Genomic DNA, 24,675 nt, shown 5'->3' with positions numbered 1-24,675 from the left:
TGTCTGTGAAAGAACGTGGAATTAAAGGAGGGTTTATTGTAGTGCAGGTTTTTACATTATGTTGTGCTGGGCCAGGCTCAAATATATAGTGATGGTTGATCTATGTGCCCAGCTGAAACCTTAAAATATGGACCACCATTAATTAAAAAAATAAAAAGGGTTGAATATATATCAATGGTCTTATTTTTGTGCCCTGTGTGTTGGCTGTATCAAAGGATATGGAGAATTTGTGGAAGGTTCTCTGATTGATATCACATCATGGAAGATTTGCTAAGTAAGCTAAGTTGCGATTCATGCAGTATTCAATGGAAGATTTACCTCAGAATTCCAAATTTTTCTTGGGAAAAAAAATGGAAGAATTGCATCTTCCTTATATCTATGTACCTCCCATCATTTTAAATAGTTGCAGAGAGATGTGGTAGGTGATAATTACTAATATTTACTTAATGAGTACATGTTTTTGTTAACTTCAAACAACTAAATAGCACTTGGGAGGCTTAAAGCAGGAAAGTTGTAGAATTTTTATCTCTGAAAGCATAACTCTTAAATATCTGCTTTTGCAAACTTTCTCAGGTTGAAATACTCACATAGATATATGTCTTGTGGGAGAATTATAGAATAAATGGAATGGAAAATGGAAGGCTTTGGGAAGATTATGAATAGAAATTATTATCCCAGGGACATAGAGATGAAATTTGAAAAAAACCATTTTCACCATAATGTTAAGTCTTGACACAACTTTTGAGTTAATTATGCAGAAATGCTTATCCATCTCATTTTGATGTGGCCACGTTCATATAAAGGTTGCTTTAAAATACATATACTGCTTCATAGCAAACATTGTGCATAACCATTCCTTGACAGACACTAATTTGATATTCTTTCGATCCTCTGGTCTGGTTGATTGTACATTTGGCTAACCATCAATCTTCTGTTGTAATGGACATGCTTCACTCTGTAACTGTAATTTAACTATTATTATATATTGTTATAAATTATGGAATTAATTTTATGTTCATTAAACGATTATCTGCATAATCTTAATGATAATGTTGGATAAAATTGTTTGTCTTTGACCTGATTATGAAAGTAGGCAAATGATTTTATGTACTATATTACAATTGGAACTCCCAAGTTTTCTGAGGAATAAATATTCCATATTTTGAATTGTTAATTTTTCCTTTCCAAGCATGGTGCCATCTTAAATTTATTCATCTTTCATATGATCTTTCAGAGAAGTTGCAAGCTTGGTAGATTTGGAATGGGGATAGGAGGCCATGGTGTTGGGAGTCCTTATCCAGAACTGTCTGAGACTGAGGTGTTTTCTAGTTTAATGAGAGGTTTTGAACCAATGATGACAGTTCTGGGTGCTAGACAGAGAGCCCTCCAAATAATTTTTTCCATCTGGAACTCTAAAGATATGAAGGTAAGCTTATTTAGGTTACATCCATTTAAAGAAATTTTGAAAATATCTCATCTTTGCTGCATTATTAAAGAACATTCAACAATATTAATTGCAATTTTTTCTTATTGTTTTATCTTATTATTTTTTTTCTTAGTATTTTTGTTACAAATTTGAACCTCTTTAAGAGATGCCGAAATTGTTAGTTGAAATCATAACATTAATTGCTATTGCCAGAGACATTGAAAATGTGTAATGCTCTTGCGTGCATATTGTAGAATTGGCACAGTATTACTTGTACTACAGTTGGAACCATTATATAAAAAACAAACAAGCACTGGATAAAATAAGTACATAGTGAACCTTTCGTGCATGTTTCAGTGTATATTTTATTGTGTTATCTAGATGATATTCCTGAGGAAAATAATGTTTATTTTCCTCAGGTATATCATCTATACTGCATAATCATATCACATGAATATTCTACATAATTATACTGAATTGCAATAGTTTTTATTATCAAAAAGCTAAACAATGCAATAATTTCAGGGTGTAAAAATCATTCCCCATGACTGGGATTCGAACCCAGATCCCTCAATGTCCGGTTGAGTGCTTTAGCCAGTTAAGCTATCGAGGTGTCCTCTTAAACTCGGAAATTTTGGGGCTTTTTTAAGGAACAAGATGCTGCGACGAAATACCGTACACATAATGTCATAGGGATTCGAAGTTGTGCACGAAGTGCCACAGTCCACGAGGTTAAAGCCAACTTTTAATCACTTATGCTGTTTATACCTTGACAAATTTGAAAGAAACTGCTGTAGATGGCCGCAACAGTAACTTTTAACAGAGTCATCCGCCAATGTTTCAATGCAACAATTTCAGAGTGTAAATATAGCTTAACTTAACTATTAGCGATAGCTTAACTGGCTAAAGCACTTGACCGGACATTAAGGGATCTGGGTTCGAATCCTGGTCAAGGCGAATGATTTTTACAATGAAATTGTTGCATTGAAATGCACATTAGTGGATGACTCCGTTAAAAGTTACTGGTGTGGCATCTACCGCAGTTTCTTTGAAAAAAGCTAAATGTTTTTCTGTGAATTGTGGTTAGAATTACCTAATTCCAAAATGTTAGATGAGAAGACGATATTTTTTTTAACGGTTATTTTGTAGTATTTTGACTCCTGGAAGTGGAATGAATTTTGCTTAAATTTGGCATTGTATCTTTACCCTAAAGGAGTGGTAATAGAGCAAGTGAATGGTGATAATAATACGGTTAATCTATTTGTGAGAAATATACTAAACTATTGCATTTAATTAAACTTCAGGATTCAGAATTACCGGAATTGGATGACTTTATTGTACAAAATTTTTTTTTTAATGTGTATTTATTGTTTCATCTCCCAACTGGTCAGATGAGATCCTTTTAATGGCTGCTTCATCAATTAACCTCGTCAAAGTCCTAATTCAGATATAATACAAATTATGCACCAACTGAAAATTAATTTAAGTTCTAATTAATCTTATAACTTTTTTTGGAGTTTATGAATGAACATTTGAAACTTATTAAATGTTTTCCCATGAGCAGAAGTGAAATATTTGTAACTTTTTTTTTAATTTTACCTTCTTTTAGACTGCAATTGATTCAGCTGTAGAAATGAAGGATACCTCCGTGCTGGTAGACATTCTTGGTGTATTAACTTTGAAGCCGTAAGTTTTTCAAGCCTATTGAACTGCCAATTTTGTTTTTTCCCATCCATTCATTGAACTTTGCTTAAAACAAATTGTTGGATAATTAATTTTATTTTTGTTTCAGATCTGTGTGGAGTCTAGACCTGTGTGTCTCTTTACTTCCGTCCATTCACGAGCTGTTGCAGAGTAAATATGAAATGTACGTGCATGTAAAATGCCCTTTATTATTGTTTATTTTTTAGCAATGTGGCCTTAGAATAACTTCCTTTCTATTTTGGAAATGGTTAGCATGCAAATTTTATCGAACAAATGATATGACATATAGGCACAAAAAGGATTCATGTGACCCTCCTGCTGGAAATAAAAATCGTAGGAGAACAGGGCTGCCTCCTATCTGGTAAACTAGGAATAATTGGAAAATTCAGGGATTTTTAGTTGGGTATGGATATGCGAAAATAAGTCTGGAATGTATGAAAAATAACTGGAAAATATTGTATATAATTTATTTTGTCTCTTTCCTCTTTGACAGGATATGATTCTATGTGTGTTCAATGTTTTGTGTTATAAAGGAGTCTTAAAATTTTTCAGGGAAATAAATTACTTTATTACATCTTTCATAAAGTTCTTATTTAATAGTTGTTACCAAAATAATATAATACATATATGTATGCAGATTTTTTAGCTCCATAATGGTTGAAAGAAAGGCATGCATGGTGCCTTCTGGATAAATATTAAGGAAGGGTATGGAAAATTGATTTTTTGACTCCTAACATTTTTAGTAAAGTCAGGGAATAATGAAATCAGAAATAAGTGGCAGCCCTGCGATAGTTATTGAGGTATCATTAATTTTTGTTTCTTGCTTGATGAATATACTTGTAGTTATCGTGAGACAAATAATTCGGGATAAAAAATGTTACTGACACTTAAGCTGATCAGTGGATTCTACCGAACTGAGGAGATGTTAACTTTGTGTTACCCAACTATTTTGCTTAATGTTTTGCATAAGGAATATGATTTGGTAGTAGCTAGCTGGCTGAGCTGGGAATAATAACATGGGCACAGTGTACATTGTGATTTGCATCTGAAGGGCATCTTTTTTCATACTCATTCCTTTTTTAATTTGCATCATTATTCCTTGGAGTGGAGACTACTCTGCAATATATTAACAGCATAAAATATTGGTCAGCGCAAAATGCTTTCATGTTCCGTTTGAACTTTCTAAGTGCTGGAATATTTCTCTTGCACATCATGGAGAGTGCATGTAACTGAGAATCTGTTGTATTCAAGAAATTATCAGATATAAAATATACATGTTTGTAGGTTTTCATTCGACTCTCCCATTTGAGTATCACCTGGGTTGAAAATTTGAGCGTATCACTTGAAGATTTGTTTTCTCAAATCTTTGAATTGTCTTAATGTACATGCTTACCATAGTTTTACAGGTGTCTTTAGTTTTCATTATTCATTCTTGTGAACGTGTGCAGTACTACTACACTTTTAGCTATGTATATTATATGTATGTTGGGCTGAATCAAACTCATTTATGCTTATTTTGGGAATCATGTGCACTGAATTTAATGTATTATTCATGAGAAATGTAATAGTTCATGTTTCATCGTACTTGTCTTTGCAGGTACATGAGGGTTGGTGTCGACTGCCTTCGTCTCATCCTTCGTAACTTCACCTCAGTCATTCGAACCCACGTAACTGGTCCAGCCCCTCATGGGGTTGATATACCCAGGGAGGAGAGGTGAGTTTATGGCATCTGGGTGTTGCCTACATTATTTCATCTTGTGGTATCAAATTCCATGTGTGAGAATTTGTTGAAATATAAAGGGTTGGTTGGGTTGGTTGGCATTCCCTGGTTACTATTTACACATAGTCATGTAGTAACTAAAGCACTGTGCATGACATGACTATCTTTTGTCCTGTGCAACTTCTTTCTTCATCTCCATAAGATTTCTACCCCTCTCCTTATCTTCCCCATCCTGTATTGGCCACTGCCTCTTAGTATCGCTCCCATCCAAACTTACTCCAAACTTACATAACCCTATATGTTACACTACCACTTACTGCCACTCAGGCCGCTGTGGCAGGGGTTGAGGATTTTCTGATTTGATAAACATCGATATAGACAACATTTGAGTATTTTTAACAGTAATAATCAATTGACAACATATAAAACATTAATTAATCCTGTTGGTTAGACATAATCACATGAATTCCAAGAAAACTCTTCATTTAGATGTTTTCATTCATTATCAAGAGTATTAATTGTTTTTCAATTATCAGTAATAAATCCCACTTGGTCACAGCAGTTGAAATAGATTCCAAAACTTTATTAATACACATTTCTCCCAAGTTTCACACCTCTTTTCTATTTTTTAATAAAATATATTACTGCCAGGTTATGCTAAACTGATGAGCTTGACAGTGTTTTCCATAGATATTGGGCAAACAGAATTATTACTCTAGATTTTTTTTACTCTTGACTTAAGTGTAAAAAAAATCCTAATAATTTATTTTTGAGCAGTCTTGATTAGTTATGGCAATAGTTTTTTACAATTGATCATGAATTCTGTGTTGAAATAAGGATTCATATATCTGTTAGTACAATAGCCTATGTCTTGAGACTTTTCATTGTGATCCTAACTTCTTGTGAACCGTGGTGTAGGCAGTATTTCCTTGGTGCCCTAATGAAACTCTGACAATTACTTTTCTTTTAGTGTGGTAGGTTGTTCATGTATCTTAACATCTCAAATAGCTCCTTGCTAGGTTGTCCTATACTTGGATATATTTGTGAAGCTGATTGCTGTTGATGGGATTGATAAAATCAGTTTTCCTCTCTTTGCATATTGCTTGAGGTAAATTTTGTGCTATGACAAATACATGAGTTAATGTGTCAACTTAATCATTTGAATTCCATGTCAATAAAATACTGACTTGCCCATGAAAACTTGCTTCCTAGTTTGTTTGATGTAGTCAAGTTCCTTTAATCTAGCTTTACAGATAGACTTACGTACTTGGTGCATTTTTTCCCTGGGTTGGGTCTGATTTTGCTTTGGAGATGAGTGTTTCCCTTGGCCCTCTGTCTAATTCTTTTGATTCTCTCTGATAAGTGCTCTGGAATTAGAATTTATTTCCCCCAAAGTGTATTTGTGCATATATTGTTATTTAGCTGGAGGACCCCACTCACAGTGCTATTAAAGAATGTTTTTGTGATCAGTGAAATATTGATACTAGATTTTGACTTCCAGTTCATACTTGTGTTATTCATTTTATTTGTGTTTTTGTGCCATCCACTGATCCTTGCAAGAGAGGATCTTCAACTTTTAGTGTCTTATAAGTGACAAAAATTGTTGAATCTAAGATAGCAATACTTGTATCAAAAAATGCATCCCATCAAATTTTGTCTGGAAAAATAGTGTGGGCATAAAATCAACAAAATTAATGCTTGCTCTCTCAGTTGTATGCATAGGTGGCATTGAATGGGGTAGTATATATGATGCTGAAATTCAGTTCAAAAGACTGTCACCACCATGATTCAAAGAATAAAGATTGTATACTTATATTGGTACCATCACCCATGTGTGTGTCATGAAAATGCTGGACTAGATGGCTTTGGTCTTGAGCATGTAAAAAGGCCCCTGGTTACATCGCATATTGGAGATTGAACTTTGTGTGTCTGTATTTGAGCTAAAGCAATTTTCCTTTACAGGTACAGAAAATGTATGGCATGTTATGAGCACTTGGTTTCAATCCGATCGTTTTTACTGAAGAGGCAAACACTGCAAGGGAAATTAGGCCAGTCTTTCAGAGAGTTGCATGTTCAGATGCAGAACCTGGACAACTCAGCTTGATTTTGTGAACTAGTCATGGGAAAATGACAGAAGAAAAGTGATAGTGAGGGTTGAGCTGTGCTGTATCATATCTGCTGTTAATGCATTTCACTTGGTGCCTCTTGCCATGATAAAGCTTGCCATGGACTTTATACAAATATACAAAGTTTTATTGCATTGATTGCATTGGTTATTATTTATTGTATAAAAAGTCTGTTCTTTGGTCTGGATGAACTTGGCTTCTTTTGGAGCCTTACCGTTGTTGATAATGGTTTAAATTAATGTTTTATTCTCTGCTCTAATTGTGATTAGTTAATTTTTTATTCTCTTTTTTGCAAAGTATTTAGTATATCTAATTGAATAATGGCACTAGGTAACTTCTCTGGGTTAATATTTTGAGAAAATCTAATGAATATATATTTTCTTAAAGTAATGGTGCCACTCTATGTTCAGACGGTATTTTGGCTTGTCATACCTTGTTCTGAATTGTAGAGTTTGTTAAGTTTTACTAACTTTTACATGGTTGAAATCAAAATTTACTGTACATCTGCATAATTAGTGACCAATAAACAATCATAATTTTTTTAAATTATCTTTGTTTATAAATTGAAGCTTTGTCATTTTTCTCCACCTAAGTGCTCCATAATCAACCAATCACAGTAATCAACCCAAAGGTTGTTTTGATAGGAGAGGGTAGAGATCACCTAATGCCAAGTCAAATGGTATATGAAAATAACAAACAAAGGTATCAGGACCCATTTCCCTATGTCACCGATTGTTTCCCAGAGAGCGTGGGAAAATCAGGTGCTTGAATGATCACACTGCTTGGGTGAAGCTGAAGGTGCCCAGAGGCATAATCCAGAATTGGATCTGGGCCCTCAGGTCAGTACCCATCGCTCTACATACTGGACTACCTTACCCCAGCACAAAATTGTACCCAACACAGTAAGGTACAGTTTAATTTTCAATGGTATCGGGCACAATCTTGAGAAATAATACAAACTAAAAAAATTTTTGTGAATTTAACAAAGTTTGTCTTATTCCACAGTATGATTTGGTTTTGTTGTGGGATATGAAAAATAAATTTTTCTAATACTAGGTCTTTCAATTCCCTGAACTGCTTTTTAATAAAACAATACTTGCGTTTTTTTAAATTATCGAACCATTTATTTGTTGATTATGTCATAGTATACAGAATAGCAGTCGTTCAAGTGAATTTTGGGTACCTATAACAAATCACACTGAAAACAACTAGGTACTCAAAGTGTACAAAAATCACAATTATTTCGGGAATTTAAAGGGTTAGGAATTTTTCTTAATATGGTATTGCATGCATTCACCCATATTACCAGAAAACATGGCTTTGAAGAAGTGTTATTTAAACTGCCAAAATTTTTGGATATTTTGAAGTTTTTTAAGTTTTAGGCCCAGATTTCAGGAACATTGTCATCAATTTGTAGGTTACTGAGGGAAAATGTGGATTTAGATGATAATTTAGAGCTCATGTCATGTAATGTAAAATTATAGAGGATAAACAAGGGAGGATGGAAAGTGAAAATTGGGAGATTTAATCAGGATGAAAAGAAAGGAACTCAAAGAGAGAGTTAACCTCCCGTGTGAGGACCAGGGGATGGGTATGCTAGAAGGGTTCTGAAAACAAGGATATTCTTGCTGAAAATGAAACGGTAGGAATTCTTAATAGGCAATGGATTATATTACGTGTTTTACAAAAGAGAGATCGTCAGGAAGAGAGAAGGAAATGGAAGCACGGATTTCAGAGGAAGAAAGTACAGAGATTTATGTAATAAAGCAAGGGAAGTAAGCACTTAAGGGTACATAATAGCAGTAATAAGGCAAAGAAAAAGTGGGGAAGGAGCAGTGGGTCCAGAACGGATGTGGAGAGTTCAAAGAAAGAGGGGAGAATGGGTACACTGTAGTGTACATAATTGTTCACCCAACCGGATATTATCGGGAAAAGTTTTACAGGAACAAGGAAATCGGGTTGGCGCAGGGTTTCCCACCGAGAGGCCCGGAGTTCGTTTCTCGGAGGTGGCAGCGTTGTCCCGATCCATACTTGAGAGTGCCTTGTGGAGAGTAGTTTAAGTGGAGTGCGCCGTCCGTCGGCTGGGTCATTGAATTCTCTGATCCCTTTGTCGATAATGCCGACTATCTCTCCACCCTTCCTTTCTTACCCCATTCCCTGAATATAATATCCTACCTCCACTAATTGTCCCAAACAAACAATTGATGAATCGACGCTGTGTGTGGAGTGTTATCGTACACAGTTTCTTCAGTGGGTCCTGTAAGGCATCCTACCTGAAAATACAAACATTTTGGAAACCTACTGCTCTCGCCAGGGAACCTTGTTCCGATCCCAACCTAGTCATGCATGTCGGTGAAAGCCGTCTACGCTGTCAAATCTCACCACCTTCCTCTCCCGAGATCTTCGCGTCACCTTCATCGGAACATACGTATAAACTCAAAACGCAAGTGCCGCCTGCCGGCTTCCATGTGAAACCTTTCTTTCACCGGATTCGCGCGGGTGTACATCGTCTTCTGTGATTCGGGCAGAAAAGAGTGGTCTTACATCGTGAAGGAAGAAGTAAGTTTTTCCCATGAATGAGTAGCAATGTTAGTTCACTTTGATTTCGGTTTAACGAGCTATTTAGGTAGCAATCAGTGGAAATTTAGTGAAGAGTATTAGAGGGAGCATTCTACGCTTAGAGAAAACGAGAGAGAGATCAATGCTCGATTGCGTTAATTTTTACTGACCTCAATTCCTTTTAGGGACCATTTAGAAGATAACTAAAGGTGCATTGAGTTTCGTAACCGGCGCAGCGAGATGGATGCGGAGCTAAATGCGAAAAACTCCAATGAAAGAGAATAAAGGTAAGTTGAATACTTCTTTTTTTTTGGGTATCGAGCCAAAGCTGTGTTTGATGTTGCTTTCGTGAATAGGCAATTATGAGCGCGTATACACGTAGTAGGCGATTGCGAGGACAAGAGCGAGGAGGTGTTCCATCCGATTTCCCTTAACCTAATCGTGGCTTCGTATTCTACTAAGTCGAGTTATTTCATTATTTAGTGATAGTTATATAACTTACGTATGCGCAGTTATAGTATAGTGGAAAGAGCAGCCGGCGGCTGACTGGAGAGCCCCGGGTTCAAATGGCGGGTCATTAACTCGGTGGACCCCATCTAAACAGCATCCAAATGATGCGATTTTCCGGAAGTCGGGTCCTTAAATTGGGAAGCCGAATGTTGGCCTAAAGAATGGAGTTGCCCTTCTCCCCAAAATATTGTGAATGTGTACATTTTACACGCCCTGTGGCTTACATCGGGATGAGTTCTGTCGTCGCTTGTCAAAACGAAATTTTGGTCGGATTATTATGTTCTAGTTCTCATCTGTCGTCCGACTCTTGTTGCTTCTTCAAATATTCCCCGAACGGAATTTACCGAGCCACGGATGCTGTTTTTTTTAATTTCATGTTATTTGTGTGCCTTTTGGCTATTAGTATTTGGAAATGGTGACGAAGGCATTCACAACTTGGCTCCATATACTTGACGATGGTTGCATTAATTTGATATCAGAAAGAGAAGGGGATCAAGTGCGGCTCGAGAGGGTTCAGGGTAGGGGGTGAGGGTGGGTATTGGATGTGGAGGCAGTGGGAAGGAGGACGATGTGAAATTGGCTAAATTGACGGAGGTGGGAGGTTCTAAGGAAGCAAATTAAATTCGGGGATCAAAGAGTGGTGTGCTGAGTGTGAACGACCCGTGGTCACGAATGGTGAGGGAGGAGAGGGGTCGAGTTGAATGGTAAATGAATTGGAGCCATTGAAATGGGACACCAACATGCCACCAAAATGAAGGAAATACGTCGATTGTGGACCGATTTAACTCGGTGGTTAATCTCATACTCTTGAGGTAATTCGCAGTTGATTCTCGATGACAGTTTTTGCAGTTATCCGAAAAAAATGCGTAATCTGTCAGGGCCAATTAAGTTTATATTAAGTTCCATCAAAAAAAACTTTGGGAAATATTTTCCATGACGGTAAAAATTTGTTTATTTTACACGTAAGACCAATAAATGTTTGGAATAACTTGCCTGAATAACTCCATCTCAAGCGGGTCGGATGGTTCGGTGATCATCGTGCTAGCTTTTCCACGTTACTGTTAAGTTCTATATTTTCTGTTACAATCATAGGGATAACAATGCTATTCGCAAAATTTTATTTTGCCATATTTTTATCAACGTCAGTACTCGTATTTCACGTTACATTACGCTGTTTCCGAAACAAGCAAGTTAATTCTATTCGATACACAACTTCATAAGAGTGAATCAAGTAATAATCTGTCGGAGAAGTATTTCTCGAATGAATCTAAGGTATTGTATGAAGCTGTAAGCACTCTCATCCACATTTTTCTTCGTGTTTCAAGTGTCTTTAAATAGAACATCCTAGAGTGAAAATAATTAATTCTTCTTTTCTTTTCCTCTTTCTACCATTGTGGGCGCATATCCTTGGAGTGACGGAATACTGAAAATCCTGGAGTGGAGGGAAGGGCACCTGGAAATGTGCTTAATGTCCCCCGACGAGTCTTCATCGATGTGACCGGATGAATTTCCTTTTCTGCAGTGTAAGTCCCCTTGTTTTTGCTAATTGATTGTACGTGTAGTTTAAATTTAGGTAATGATAGTTGGCATTGGTTGAAATAGTAGTTGGCTGAGGTGGTTTTGGATTTTCGTTTTAGTCGCTGCCTCTATGATCGCGTTTTGACTACGTCTTGACGACAATTTCTTCCCGCACGATTAGTTTTCCTAAAGAAAATCTTCTTAACTCTTCATACGCCAAGGTAACTTCCGATTATGAGTTTTCCGTAAACAAAGGTTTTAAACCACAGTGTGCGCTGGATACAGAAACAGTTAGATGAATCTTCCAGAGAATATCATTTCTTAAAAAAATATCAATCATACTCTATCAAACAAAAGAATGAAAATCATAATAATTAATTTTATTAGACTTTTAAGTGTTTTGGATACCGAATTGAATATTATTTAGCTACTTCAGCTTCCTTATTTGGCATGAGAGTTGAAAATGAAAAAAAACTAAAAGTTGAAAAACGGAAACTGTTCATGGAAATTTCCTCGAAGGAATGTGCATATTTCACAGAAACCTTCAAATAAATGCCTCAAGGACAGGTATTACGATATTTTACAAAATTCAATTAATTTTTTTTATCATAAAGTCTTTTCTCGCTGCTCAAATACGAGGTAGTTCAGTAAATAACGGGAATTTAAGTTATTTGTAAAGAATTTTATTTATTCGCCTATATCAATTTTACCCCCTCTCACCCCTTTTAGATACAATGTGTGTGTACACTTATTGCTGCGCTTTTTACAATCCTCGAAACACTTCTGGAACTCGATCTGTGGTGTGGCTTTTAGCTCTCTCAGCAATGCGTATTTAATCTCAACTATTCTCGTAAAACGTCGGCACTTAAAAGTTCCCTTTATTTTTGGGAACAGAAGAAAGTCCCACGTCTGGCGAATATGTAGGCTGAGACATCGTTACAGTGCTGTTTTTGGCGGAAAGTCCACGAAAAAGCTGTGAAGTGGGAACAGGTGAATTATCTCGTGGTACGAAATTGTTTCGCCACAAATACCGGTGTTTTTTCGTATCACTTCACGCAAACGGCGTTGAACATGTAAGTACTACGAAATTGATCGTTTGACCATGTGTCAAGCACTCTTGGTACACTATGCAATACACAATTCATTGCGCGAAATTACAAAATTCCCGTTACTTCTTGAACACACCTCGTATATTATTCTAACGCAATGCTTTTTTTAAAGCGTATAACTCTTGAGCATTTTCGTTCTATTTACTGCAGGTATTTTAATGTGTTCGTTTAAGTATGACAGATTTTCAGATAGTTTCATGATAGTTTTCGGTCACTATGTAGACAAAATTTTAGTTTTTGAAGACTTAAAAAAGAGATACGGCATTTATTCGTTCAAAAATCCTTGGGTCAACATCCCATTTTTGTGGTAATCTGTATCATTTCTCGTGGTCGATAGTCCAACGAAAATTATGCAAAATGACTTCAGCCTACTATGTGCATTCAACATTGTCTGTCTACACTGTCTGATACTTACATTACTTTAGATACTAGTACATTAGATTCCGCTTCCTGTGATAACATAAAGGGTTGGCGTACATGTTAAGCATACAAATAACGGAAGTATGTACAAAATTTCCTGGAATTATATATGAGACTGTTTTAGCCGTTACTCTGTGGAATTTTTCCATCGTATAGAAAGAAAGAAAACACAGCAATTCCACATTTACACTTTATTCAGACGACCATGGTTTCACCACTGTGTGGCATCTTCAGGTGAAGGCATACATAGTAGAGGGCGGGTATATACCTGACTGTAACCATGGTCGTCTGAATAAAGTGTAAATGTGGAATTGCTGTTTTTTCTTTCTTTCTATATCCTGGAATTATGCTAATCATAATAGAAAGCTTAAAATTTTATTCGTGTTAAAATCCAAAAATTTTCCGTGAGAATCCACAATAAAGCATGTTAAAAAAATTACTTATTTAACTTACTAAAAAGTGACGTAAATTTTAATGAATCAGAATCATTTTTACGAATTTACAGTCTGAGGATTTATTTGTAGCAGCTGTTCAGAGGATATCCTGTTCCAATATGACAGCCTCTTCATTCCCTCATAGCTCCGTGCACTTTTTCCATCACCTGCTTATTATAGTCCATCCTAGGCCCAGCTCCGCTTTCTTTCCCTCTCACACTTCCGTCAATTGTGGCCTTCGGTACACTATCTTTCCTCTGGATATGTCCAATTAATTCACTCTTTGTAAGTGTTTTCCATAAGCTTCTCCCTTCACCCGCGGTTCGAAGTACTTCTTTTGTTGCTATAACCATTTTATTTTCACCATAATTTAACTTTTATTTTACCGTATCTGTATTTACGCACTACTTATTCAAGCTCAATTCACGGAATCAGCTAAAGATCTAGTTGTGAATCATTGAGATGAATTGTTTTTTAACTATTAGTAATACACTTTGAATAAGATCGCATTATGATAGCGGGAGAACTCTTTTTACTTCGCTAAATATTGGTTTAAGTGATCACATCAAGCGGAACCTTTTGTACAGGTTTCCTGTAAGTAGTTGTGCCTCTACTGCCTTGTCTAATTAGCCGTTTAAAAATAGCTTTTAGTGTTACCCCAAATTAAATCACTCAACGTAAACTCCTCAATTTAAGCTTCACATCATGAAGCCCCAACTGTGTCCATTTAAATCAATGACAATCACCCATTCAAAAGAGAGCGCCATCACCTTTTTCAACAAATTGGCCGTCACGTGCTTCTTGTTAAGAATGTCTTCTTTGTGATTAGTTTTTCGTGGTCCTTGTGCCTTTTAGTGTGCCCAAGTGAAATGAAATTCTAAAATTCTAATCGGAAGAAGGGCAGTTTTTCAATTTTTACTTTTTTGTGAAAATATTTGTTTAATGAAATAGTGATAATTATACTGGCGTAAGGAATAAACTGAATAATTTTTAAAACTCTCCAGTTGCACGTGAAGAGTTCTTACGATGAAGAACTTCATACATTTAAATTAAAAAGCTTTAATTAAAAATATCCTCATGAATAGAAAAACTTCAAGGACTTAAGTACATATGTGTAATCATGCAATTTAACGTCTCGATTGTAATCGCATTCTTAATGTTTTAAGTTTAAATTATTGATGTTGAAAGCACTTATTTAAATATGCATACATTTATTTAATGATGCATTTAAAAAGAGCTGTGATGGAGACAAGGCATATGGGAATGACATTACTGATTAAGGGTATTTAACATCTCAGTATTATTTCATATGGAGTTCAAATTACTAAAGAGCCAGGGCTATATTTGAAACATGTTGTGTGCTCACGAATGTAATGATTATGGTAAATGTTTTTGAACTATCGTCCTCAAAAGTAGATTCACGCTGAAGAAATCCTGAATTGCAAGGAACTTCTAGTACATTGTATTATTTTAACGCAACCGTGAATGATTTTTGACGCAAATTATAAGTTTATATATCTAATCTTATCGAATGGCGAACGTTGGCTATAGAACATACGTTCTGAGTTTTGGTGACCATCATTAATATTTATTTAAACATTCCTTCGTCAATTTCGCTAATTATGAATACCTATTTTTCTTTAAATTAGTACTCTTACGAAGTTCCATCCCGCAATTGCCAATTAGTTACTATGATAATTATTATTATTGACATAACAATTTACCTTTAAATATACCACGAGTTAAGACGCAGGGAATTGTTCCAATATAAACACGGCATTAACAAATAGTGCATTTGTTTGATGGCATAAATTTGGCAGCATTCGTTCTTATGTGCGTTTTTAAATTCGCATAACTTTCCCAACAACGAGAAATATCTCTATGTGGACTTTAAACAATGACTTCAGACCTCTCTTCTGTACGAAGGTATTGCATTTTTGTTAAGGTCAATGAAAACTTATATTAGATTTATAGTCTATCCGCCTGACAAACTTGACTTCTCAGCTTTAATAATTTATCAAAAAATTAGCGAAAATCGAATGTTCTTGTTTTAAACACAGATTGGCGAATAAACACAGCTTGAAGTTTTGTGATCAATCTTTCAGTATATTTTTTTGAAGTAATTAAAAACAAATTTTTGAGTTATGCAAAGGAAATTGAAACGTAACTAAATAAGAAGAGTATACTCTTTGCGAAAAACAATTATTTCCAATTTTCCTAAAAAACGGGGCCGTTGTTGGAAAACCACTACCAGGAACTTTCATGTTTCACGCTGGATAGATGATTAAATACGAGGGTCATCCGGAAAGTAGTACCCGTTCGTGAAATAAAGACACAAAAGTAAATATTAACAAACATAAAAAATTTTATTTGAAAGAGGATACTTTAAACTACTTCTCAACATAATCTCCAAGCAAATTAAGGCATTTGTCATAACGTGTGACAAGTTTCTGTATTCCTGCTGCATAGTCCTTCGCCGCCAGCTCATTGAGATACGCGAGGGACCCATCTTGCACAAATTTTTGCATAATGCAGATGGTGTTTAACAATTTCATGAACAATTGTTCGAGAAACATTGGGAAAATGCTCACAGATGTCATCAATTGTGACGCGCCGATCGTTCCTCACGAATTCGTCAACTGAGCTCACCAGTTGGTCTGTAATGACAGACGGTCTCCCCGAACGCTCATCGTCGTGTGTGTTCCCCCTCCCCATGTTGAAGTTGCGACACCACCGCCGAACAGACGACTCGTCCATTACATTGTCTCCATACACCTCCTTTAATTGGCGATGAATATCACATGGGCGAACGTTTCTTGCATTGAGGAATTTAATCACTGCCCTCACTTCACAACTGGCGGCGTTCTCAATTTTTTTAAACATTGTAAACAATCACAGAAACAACACAGGCAATGCTAGCGTCACGCAACTTGGCTCAGAGAAGGCAGACAAGCCACTGAAGCTATCTGACCTCGTCCAGCGGCTACTCGCGTCGTCCGCACTTCATGCGGCACGAACGGGTACTACTTTCCGGATGACCCTCGTATGTTGATGTCATTCTTAGGTTGAAACGTGTAGCAAAATTTATATTTAATGATAAAACAATTAAAAACCGAAATGCACTTTGCTTTGACATTTTGATCGCTAATTGTTCTAATGAATGTATACAATTCTTCTGTTTTCCGGCTCGAGAAAATTGATATAATCGTGTTTCTGTCTTGTTTTTTTGCAAAACGCACAAAATATAATATTGGGGAATCTCTGCATTGTCTAATTAATAAATAGAAGAATGCTATCGCATGGCTGCTACGTACTAAGCTACATCCCATCTCAATGGAATCGAAGTACTTCTAGACACGTGGGTATACTGATAATAGGCAAGGAAGCATCGAATGGATTCTATGAGACAATAAATCTGGAAAATTAGAGGACGCGTGAACATGCAATAGGATACGCTAAAGATCAGCCCCATTAATTAAATTTTAGTTTGTATAGAAAGCTAAAAATTACCCGTCGCTTCAGTGCTTTCACCAGTAACTTCAAAGCAGCGAGGAGAACTCTTGCTCCCTTACAATATAGGATAAATACTCTGTCAATGAAACTAAAATACTCTCGTATTCCCCTTCGGTATCCATATGACCGTCATTTCTGCCACTTCAATTTGGTATTCCCTTCCTTCAACCTTCTAATCTCACTCGATTAGAGGCCCTGCAAAACTTTACCATTACATTCTCCGGTACATTCAAAGTGCCGGACAGTTTCTCAGAAATAAATATCTTCACTGTGAGATCGATACTTTACCCGTCTTTGTTCGTCTCTAGGGGCATAATGCAACAATGGGAAATATAATAGGGACGCGAAAAGGTTGTTTTAGAACCTTGCCCTTGTGCTAACTATACAAATGTTTCAAGAGTGGTTTGAACGGTTTTTTACGGCAATTTTCAGGCGTTATTCAAGCTTAAGCTTAGAACGAAATATTTGAAGTAGGACTTACCATTAACATCAGTTTTACAATAAAACACATTAGCGTCCCATATAATACCAATAGGACAGCTTGTTAAACCCTAAAAATGAATATATTCTATTGTTTCAGGCTTCACTTCGTGGAAGTAATTGATATCCATTATTAAAATAGAAAGAAAGACTCGTACTTTTCCACAGATTTTTGGTACCTGATGATGCCGCAAGTCGGTGAAACGCGTTGTACCGTATAATAAAATCTGTGGAAAAGTACGAGTCTTTCTTTCTATTTTAATAATGGATACCTAAAAATGAAGTACCTTATTAGAAAATCATCTATAAAATCAATTTATATGGACTGCTATTCTTTCAAATTATTTATGTTGAAAATATTGATCGGTTGACGAAAGCATTGTAAAAGGGATATGGTGGGGGAAATGAGAATTTCACCTGCCTCATACCGGACAGCCCGATTTCAATTACTTGAGTGATCAGGATTCGCTAGTCATGGAAGTCGAGAGAAAATACTCGTAGTTGATGGTTGGGAAAATGGTTCAACCCTATGTGGTTATACTTATTTCGCGATTTGTAGTAGTGTGAAACCAGAAAAATAGTAATGAAACTGGGATTCCAAATTGGGAAGATTGTAAAATTTTGCATCAATAGTCAAATACTGATTTTTGTTTATATTTGGAAAGAAAGTTGAAAACTCAGCTTACTCTTGTACCGTTAATTATTAATATTAAAATACATGTACAAGTTGATAGTGTCAGGTCAATTAAAATATCAAAAGTAACCTGATACTTAGTGAGGTAATCAAAGCGAACACGAAGCCATTACCATCTCGCATGGCCCAGCATCACACCATTGAAGGAAAGCGCTGTCAAGAATCACACCGCGTCCGAAATCACGCGCCGTCGTTCATGACAGACTTGCACAGTCCAACTTCGCACCATCCACATCACTTACAATGCATTCTCCCACAGTGATTGTAAACTATATCACCAATTCCTTTGTCCAGTAACGGGAGTAATCTCCAGTCACGTCCAGTAATGTCAAGTAACGTTACTAATCCTCTTCGTCCTTATTTTTGTCACGAAATAGAAGTCCACCGCAGTAGCATAGCTTGTCGAGAGGAGTGAGCTGGTTTGGGCTATTTCCTAACGAATTTCTCTGTCAATTCATAGGCTTGTATTTTAATAGCAGTTTAGATCAAGAGCATTGGTCAGATTCAGGGGTTTATATTGTTTTCAAAATAATTATTTAAGTCTACTGCGAGGTTAATTCGAAGGCATTTAAATTCCCGTGATCTATGAGCGGAGGAGAAATTCATATTCTCCATAAAGGTGGATATCAATTTCACGGGATTCTTCCGGGTACTAATGTTCCTTCGTTCCTTATCTGCTTCTCACCCTTCCTCTCCACTTCTTTTTGCCATCTTCCCTCTTAATCCATGGATTTGACTTAACGGACGCATGTAGTTCACTCAGTGTGTAGAGTCACTTTCCTTGATTAGTCATTTGGAATCGTTATTTCGCTCCCACCCCTAACACGTAATTGGACCTTCTGGGAAGTCTAGGGTAAAATTCTTTTTCCTCTCAGCCAGTCCAGTTCAAGTAGGAATAAATTCTGACAATAGGCAATACACTTATAATATTCATGTATAATATATCAAACAGAATCACATCCAATGATACAATTTACTGTACGCAATGAATTCTACCTAATGATACCGTAGTGGCACTCGCTAGTTGTGAATGCACCACCCTGTTTCCGCGCAAAATCATGAACGACAATTAATTACCCAAATAGTAACTCGACGCACAGCCATACTAAAATATTCTTCAGTTCCAACGTATTTGGATGCATTTCATTCCTTCTAGGGAACAATTTTCCGTAGTAATACTACGGAAACACATAGTAATTTGAGGACAAGATGTCTATCAAACAGCACAGTACCTCTCCAAAGGGTGCCAATTCGTCGCTTTTTTCTCAGCTCAATACATGGGAATTTTATTTTCCAAATCTAGCCCTGGCTTATTCACATATTTTTCTAATCTGACAAAAATTTAATGGTCAAATTACTATTTTTATGATATAAGATATGTGATGTGATTAATACAAAATGATGTTGAAATTCGCTATTAATTCGTATTATTTGTAATCTTTTGCGTGTGGTTTGTGTGTTGATTTGTGTGTATATATGTGTATAATGTATATAATAATTAATGTACACAATGTTGTATATATATATACAGCCTAGTGTGTGTGTATATATATATATATGTATATATACACATATATGTATATATTTATATATATATGTATACACACACATATATATATACATATATATATATATATATATATATATATATATATATATATATATATATATATACACACACACATATATGTATATATAAATAATATTGCCCTACACGTTAGTATTGATTATTTGTGTACACAGTTGGTTAAAATGCTATCACTCTAAATTATACAATGTCGTCCACTAATTACACCGCTTTTCTGAATACATAGGACATCTTATCATTCACCGTTCAACAAACTGTCACTATGGCACATTAACTTATATGGATTGTTGCATTAAACTAAAATGACTTAATCATTTCGTCTAACATGGCATCAATTTTGATGTTGAATCTAAAGTTATGGATTCAGACTTATTTTCATTTGGGACATAGTGTTGTCCAGAAGAACACAGCTCCATGTACAGGAGCATCCTGTGACATCTAATTACTCGACCTATTCTTTATTTGACCGCCGTTTCTCAGTCATTTCAATTCCATTTACCAATATCATTCCTTGAGGTTTTCACTAATGCCATTCTAACATTATCCTTAACATTATACTTTACACATTCCTGCGATAGGAAATATTATCGCGTTTTGTCACTCAGCCTTTACCTACAAGATTTTCCCTTTTTTCTTCATACTTATTGGATTTTGCCTTAGTCTTCTTGAAATATCATCCTTGAGATTCCTGATTTCCATCGCTCAGATATTAATGCAGTTCGACCTCAACTTATAAGATAAATATTTCTAATACGTGTTCTGACTCGTGCCACGTAATCCAACTCGTGTTCAGGTTCAAATCATCTCATTTTTTTCTTTCCAGCTAACGCATTGATAAAAGCCAATTTGTTTTGTATTAAATATTAGAATTAACTTTTTTACCGGGCTGATTTTGAAAGAAATGCAACTTCAAGACATTGGATACTTGAGGACTTGCGTAAAAACTCAACTTTCGACTTGATATAATTTTCTTTTTATTTCTGTAACGCATGGGACTTGAAGTTCCAAATTCATTTCCTTTTATGATTTCATAGAATCCTCAGATTTTTAATTGCTGTCCCTTTTAACGTGCGGACTGCGTATTTCGTAGGTTAAAGACAAATTTAGAAAGCTTGGCCAGTCGCATTGAAAAAAAGAAATTACGTGAAATGGAATGCTGGGTTATTAATTTCATTTTGAGCAAGGAAAATGCAAAGATACGCATATCTTAATTTAATATTTTCAGTTAATGTTCTAAATTATTACACTACGTGTTTGTTCCCAGGGCTGTGTTCTTCGGTTCATTTTGCTGTGGAAGACATTTTCAAGTTAGCGCACAATTCGTGTTGCACGTGATTCTAAACCTGGGAGTCATTGATCGTGGGTACTTGGGCACGTGGGAGTTTATGAACCTAATGGAAAAAATTGTCTTGCTTCAGGTGGGTTAGGTTAATTATTTTTAAATATCAAATCAAATTACTCTTAACTTTTGGGCGTTCATTCGACCGGTATCCCAACTGCGTCTAGCGGATATAATTTCTAGTTCACGAAGGAGCACATTTGATTATATATTCATGCTCCCCAATATTGATTTCAAAGGTCGTCACATACGAAGTAGGTGCTCTCATAATCCATCAGGTACTACCTATTCATCAGTATTAACGTTTACTTTAGCTGAGTTCGATATTTCACCCTCCCGAAGTGCTAACTCCGAAGAGTTTCCACATTACGCTGGACACCCACAACCTGAGGAATCTGCTCCCATTCTTTCATTCCTACATTGTAAATCTCACACTCCCACACGCACGTAATGCTTCTATGATCATTTCCGCAGAATGCATCTCTCTCTTTGTTTGGAAGACGTCTTCTTCCCACATCTCATTCAAATATAAGGTTACAGTTTCCACCATATTCCGTGATTTTAAATAGTTTCTCTTCGTCAGCGCACTTTCATGCAATTAATACCATGGCAGTAATTCCCCTAAGTTGTCGCACCCACCATCCAAGAGGATTAATTCAAAATTTATTTCGCGAGGTCATATTTTCCATTGATTTCTCTATTCAAACATGTTTAGTAATGAGAGGGTCTTACCGAAATTCTTAACCATTCAAAGAACATAGCGTACAATTGATACATAGACATCGCGACGCTGACATAGAAAACGTATAGGTGATAGCATTTTGTAACGAGATAAAATTGTCGCATGCAATACATGATCTGTCGCTTCCTATTCTTTTTCTTTTCAGAATTCACACTTCTCCCAGAAAATGTCGCCGCACGATCACGAGCACGGCATTCTCCAATCATGATAGCCGCTGGCAAGGGACTTCCGACATCGTCCGAAGTATCCTGCGCCCAAAGGAAACACCAGCAGAATGATGGAGTGAATTGCATTGTTATTTTTTAGGCAAACCGCTTGCATCGCAGTGCACATCATGCCATAATGCCCGCATGTGGAACATTACTGCTCCTGATGTGTTGAACAATAATAGTGCACATTGTTGATTTATACAGCCATCAAAGGGGGAGGTCGAACTTTTCTTTGAAATCATATTGTGAACTTAATTTTTTCTGGTGAAATAAATATTTAATATAAACCCTATCCAAAATTTAATTACGAAAGTCTCGACGCTGGACAGAGCCTGGTTTTAAGCAAATAGGACTTAAGGGATATTTTAATGCATTTTTTGGCCCAAAAATTGATAAAAAAAGCCAAAAAAAGTAGCAATGTTTTTTATAGTTTTTGCTTTCAAAAACCAAATTTTTAAAAAATGTAGATAACCAAAAAGTAAAAATTAAAATAAATATATTTTCATCACCAAACATTTAAATAAAACATTTGAATGTAACACGAAAAAAGTATTCTAAGTCCAGCGCAAAAAAATCCATGGCCAGGGTTGAATAAAGAAGTATTGAAACAGTTCATCTTGTAAACAAAATTTATTTGCAGGTTTAAAGTACAAGTTTTTACAGAAAAGGCAAGTTAAAAAAAAGCGCGTGTAAAAAAACATTGTAGTGAAAAACCGCGTGCCGCCGCACGTACGCACTTTATTGGCGTGGCAGCATGCGCTACAAAAGCCAGTCCAAAAAATGTCCCATGTCTTCCAATCCATCCAGTTGATTTATAATGTCCTCCTTTGATGTTCAATTTGTTTACAAGTCCGGCGGGAGCTGGCTGGCAGCGCACGTCAAGTGTCCGGAAGGCTGATGATGCTCGGTCCTATTTAAAAAAAAAAGTCAATTTTATGGAGCGCTACAGGCTGTACTAATTCACTACTTTGGTAGGTTATCTAAAAAAAACGAGGACATTTTGTCCCCGACATTAGCCATTATTTAATCTACGTAGTCAAATCCCCAAAATATTTGTTACCACAAAATATCGGGCTAAGTTTAACTCCATTCCTAAGTTTTCCATTTTACTGAAATTTTAACTGAGACAAGCCCGCATCATTTCCCATTATGAAATATGACTTACTCTTAATAATTTTTACTAATTAGGTCAAATCCGAAATCCGGAAGGAATTTTTTTATTTGTATTGCAATCACGACTATAGCAGATGCGGTATACGAAAACCAACTTAGTTTAATATGAAGTTGTGAATTTATCAATACTTGATGCCAAGATGAAATCTAAACAATGATGCTAATTGCAAAGTTTAATTCCACGCACGAGTATATCTCGATATTCTAACGACGTTTGATTCTGTGATATAAACAGACGATCATTTAGCATACATGGTTAAATATCGAAATGAACTTTTTCAAACTAAATTGCAACCGATAAGAACCCAAATATATTTACCGCTGATTTTATTAAAAATCGACATTAAGTGATCTCAGATCTGAAGAGAAGTAGTCTAGTATTAATTGCCATTTATTAATCTTGTTTAAATGAATTAAGTTTAAATGTCATTGATTTATTATTTATGTAGCACTGGATGATGCTCACATTTCAGAGGTGACCAGTGTCACTGTGACAATTAATAGCTGGACGAAATACTTGCCCAAAAACCAGCCCATGATATTTAAGGCAATTCTACCAGAATTTTGAGGGATATTTAACATTTCAATATTTTAAGCTAACGCTGAGGAAAACCTTGAGCATTTGATCGAAACAATTATTGTAAAGAACATTTTTTGAACTACCACTTAATGCCCGTAATGTCACATCAGAAAGGATTGTTGCATTTCGAAAGCAGAGTTCATCTGCCATGATCGTATGTGAATGTCGATTATTTTCATCGATAAAAAAATACAACGGAACACGAAACGAGCGATATATAAAAAAGCATGAAACCAATACAAGAAGGGCTTAAGGTAAACAGAAAGTTTACCCCTTTAAAAATGCATTTCACTACGGTCCAGGCTGGCAATTCACAATTAATAACCCCGACCCAGCTGTTTTCCTATTATACTCCTGAAGTATATAAAGTACTTGGTATGAAGAAGTTTAATTCAACAGTTTTCAGTTAACAAGAAGTATCAAGAAAGAACTACGTATATAACTTATTGTTTCCTCGAATTATTGATTCAGGCGCTTTATTGTTAACGTATTCACAAAAACACGGCAGCGTCTTGGGATTTGGCAAATGGCTACCCTTCACAAGAGAAAATATTAGTAAAAAATCATTGGCCAATCACGAATAAAAACTGGGCAAATTGACTCGTACACAAGTTCTGGAGAAGGAGAGGTATAATGTGTGCAATAAATATGGAAATTGCAAAATCAAAAAAATTCACAACATTTATTACGTATAAAATGAATTGCTTAGCAAATACATCAAAATGCAAGCGATATGAAGTTTGAAAAATTAAAAAACAAATGTTCTTGAAGAAATAAAATTTTTGAACAAACCAGAAAAAGAGATACATGGTATAATTCAAAGACATACGT

At 35.8% G+C, this 24,675-nt stretch overlaps 1 protein-coding gene and 1 long non-coding RNA gene across 5 annotated transcripts in view; both read left to right on the top strand.

Annotated features, from left to right (window-relative positions):
* Positions 1–7,522, top strand: part of kat80 (katanin 80) — a 40,720-nt gene extending 33,198 nt beyond the window's left edge. For all 4 annotated transcript variants that reach the window (XM_071593940.1, XM_071593939.1, XM_071593938.1 and 1 more), the window contains 5 exons: positions 1,235–1,426; positions 3,036–3,112; positions 3,219–3,293; positions 4,728–4,844; positions 6,813–7,522. In XM_071593940.1, the coding sequence (XP_071450041.1) occupies positions 1,235–1,426; positions 3,036–3,112; positions 3,219–3,293; positions 4,728–4,844; positions 6,813–6,954 (603 nt within the window). In that variant the 3' untranslated portion in view covers positions 6,955–7,522. The remainder of the gene's footprint in view (positions 1–1,234; positions 1,427–3,035; positions 3,113–3,218; positions 3,294–4,727; positions 4,845–6,812) is intronic.
* Positions 7,523–9,461: 1,939 nt separating this feature from the next.
* LOC139695384 (uncharacterized) lies at positions 9,462–22,305 on the top strand. The gene is made up of 4 exons (XR_011702308.1): positions 9,462–9,535; positions 9,721–9,822; positions 11,459–11,568; positions 22,028–22,305. It is a non-coding gene; the product is annotated as an uncharacterized lncRNA (long non-coding RNA).
* The last annotated feature ends 2,370 nt before the right edge of the window (positions 22,306–24,675 follow it).

This window comes from Hetaerina americana, unplaced genomic scaffold, assembly GCF_022747635.1.
Source record: "Hetaerina americana unplaced genomic scaffold, ioHetAmer1.1.p SCAF_6, whole genome shotgun sequence".
Lineage (NCBI taxonomy): Eukaryota > Metazoa > Arthropoda > Insecta > Odonata > Calopterygidae > Hetaerina > Hetaerina americana.
This window is presented reverse-complemented; position numbering and strand designations above follow the sequence as displayed.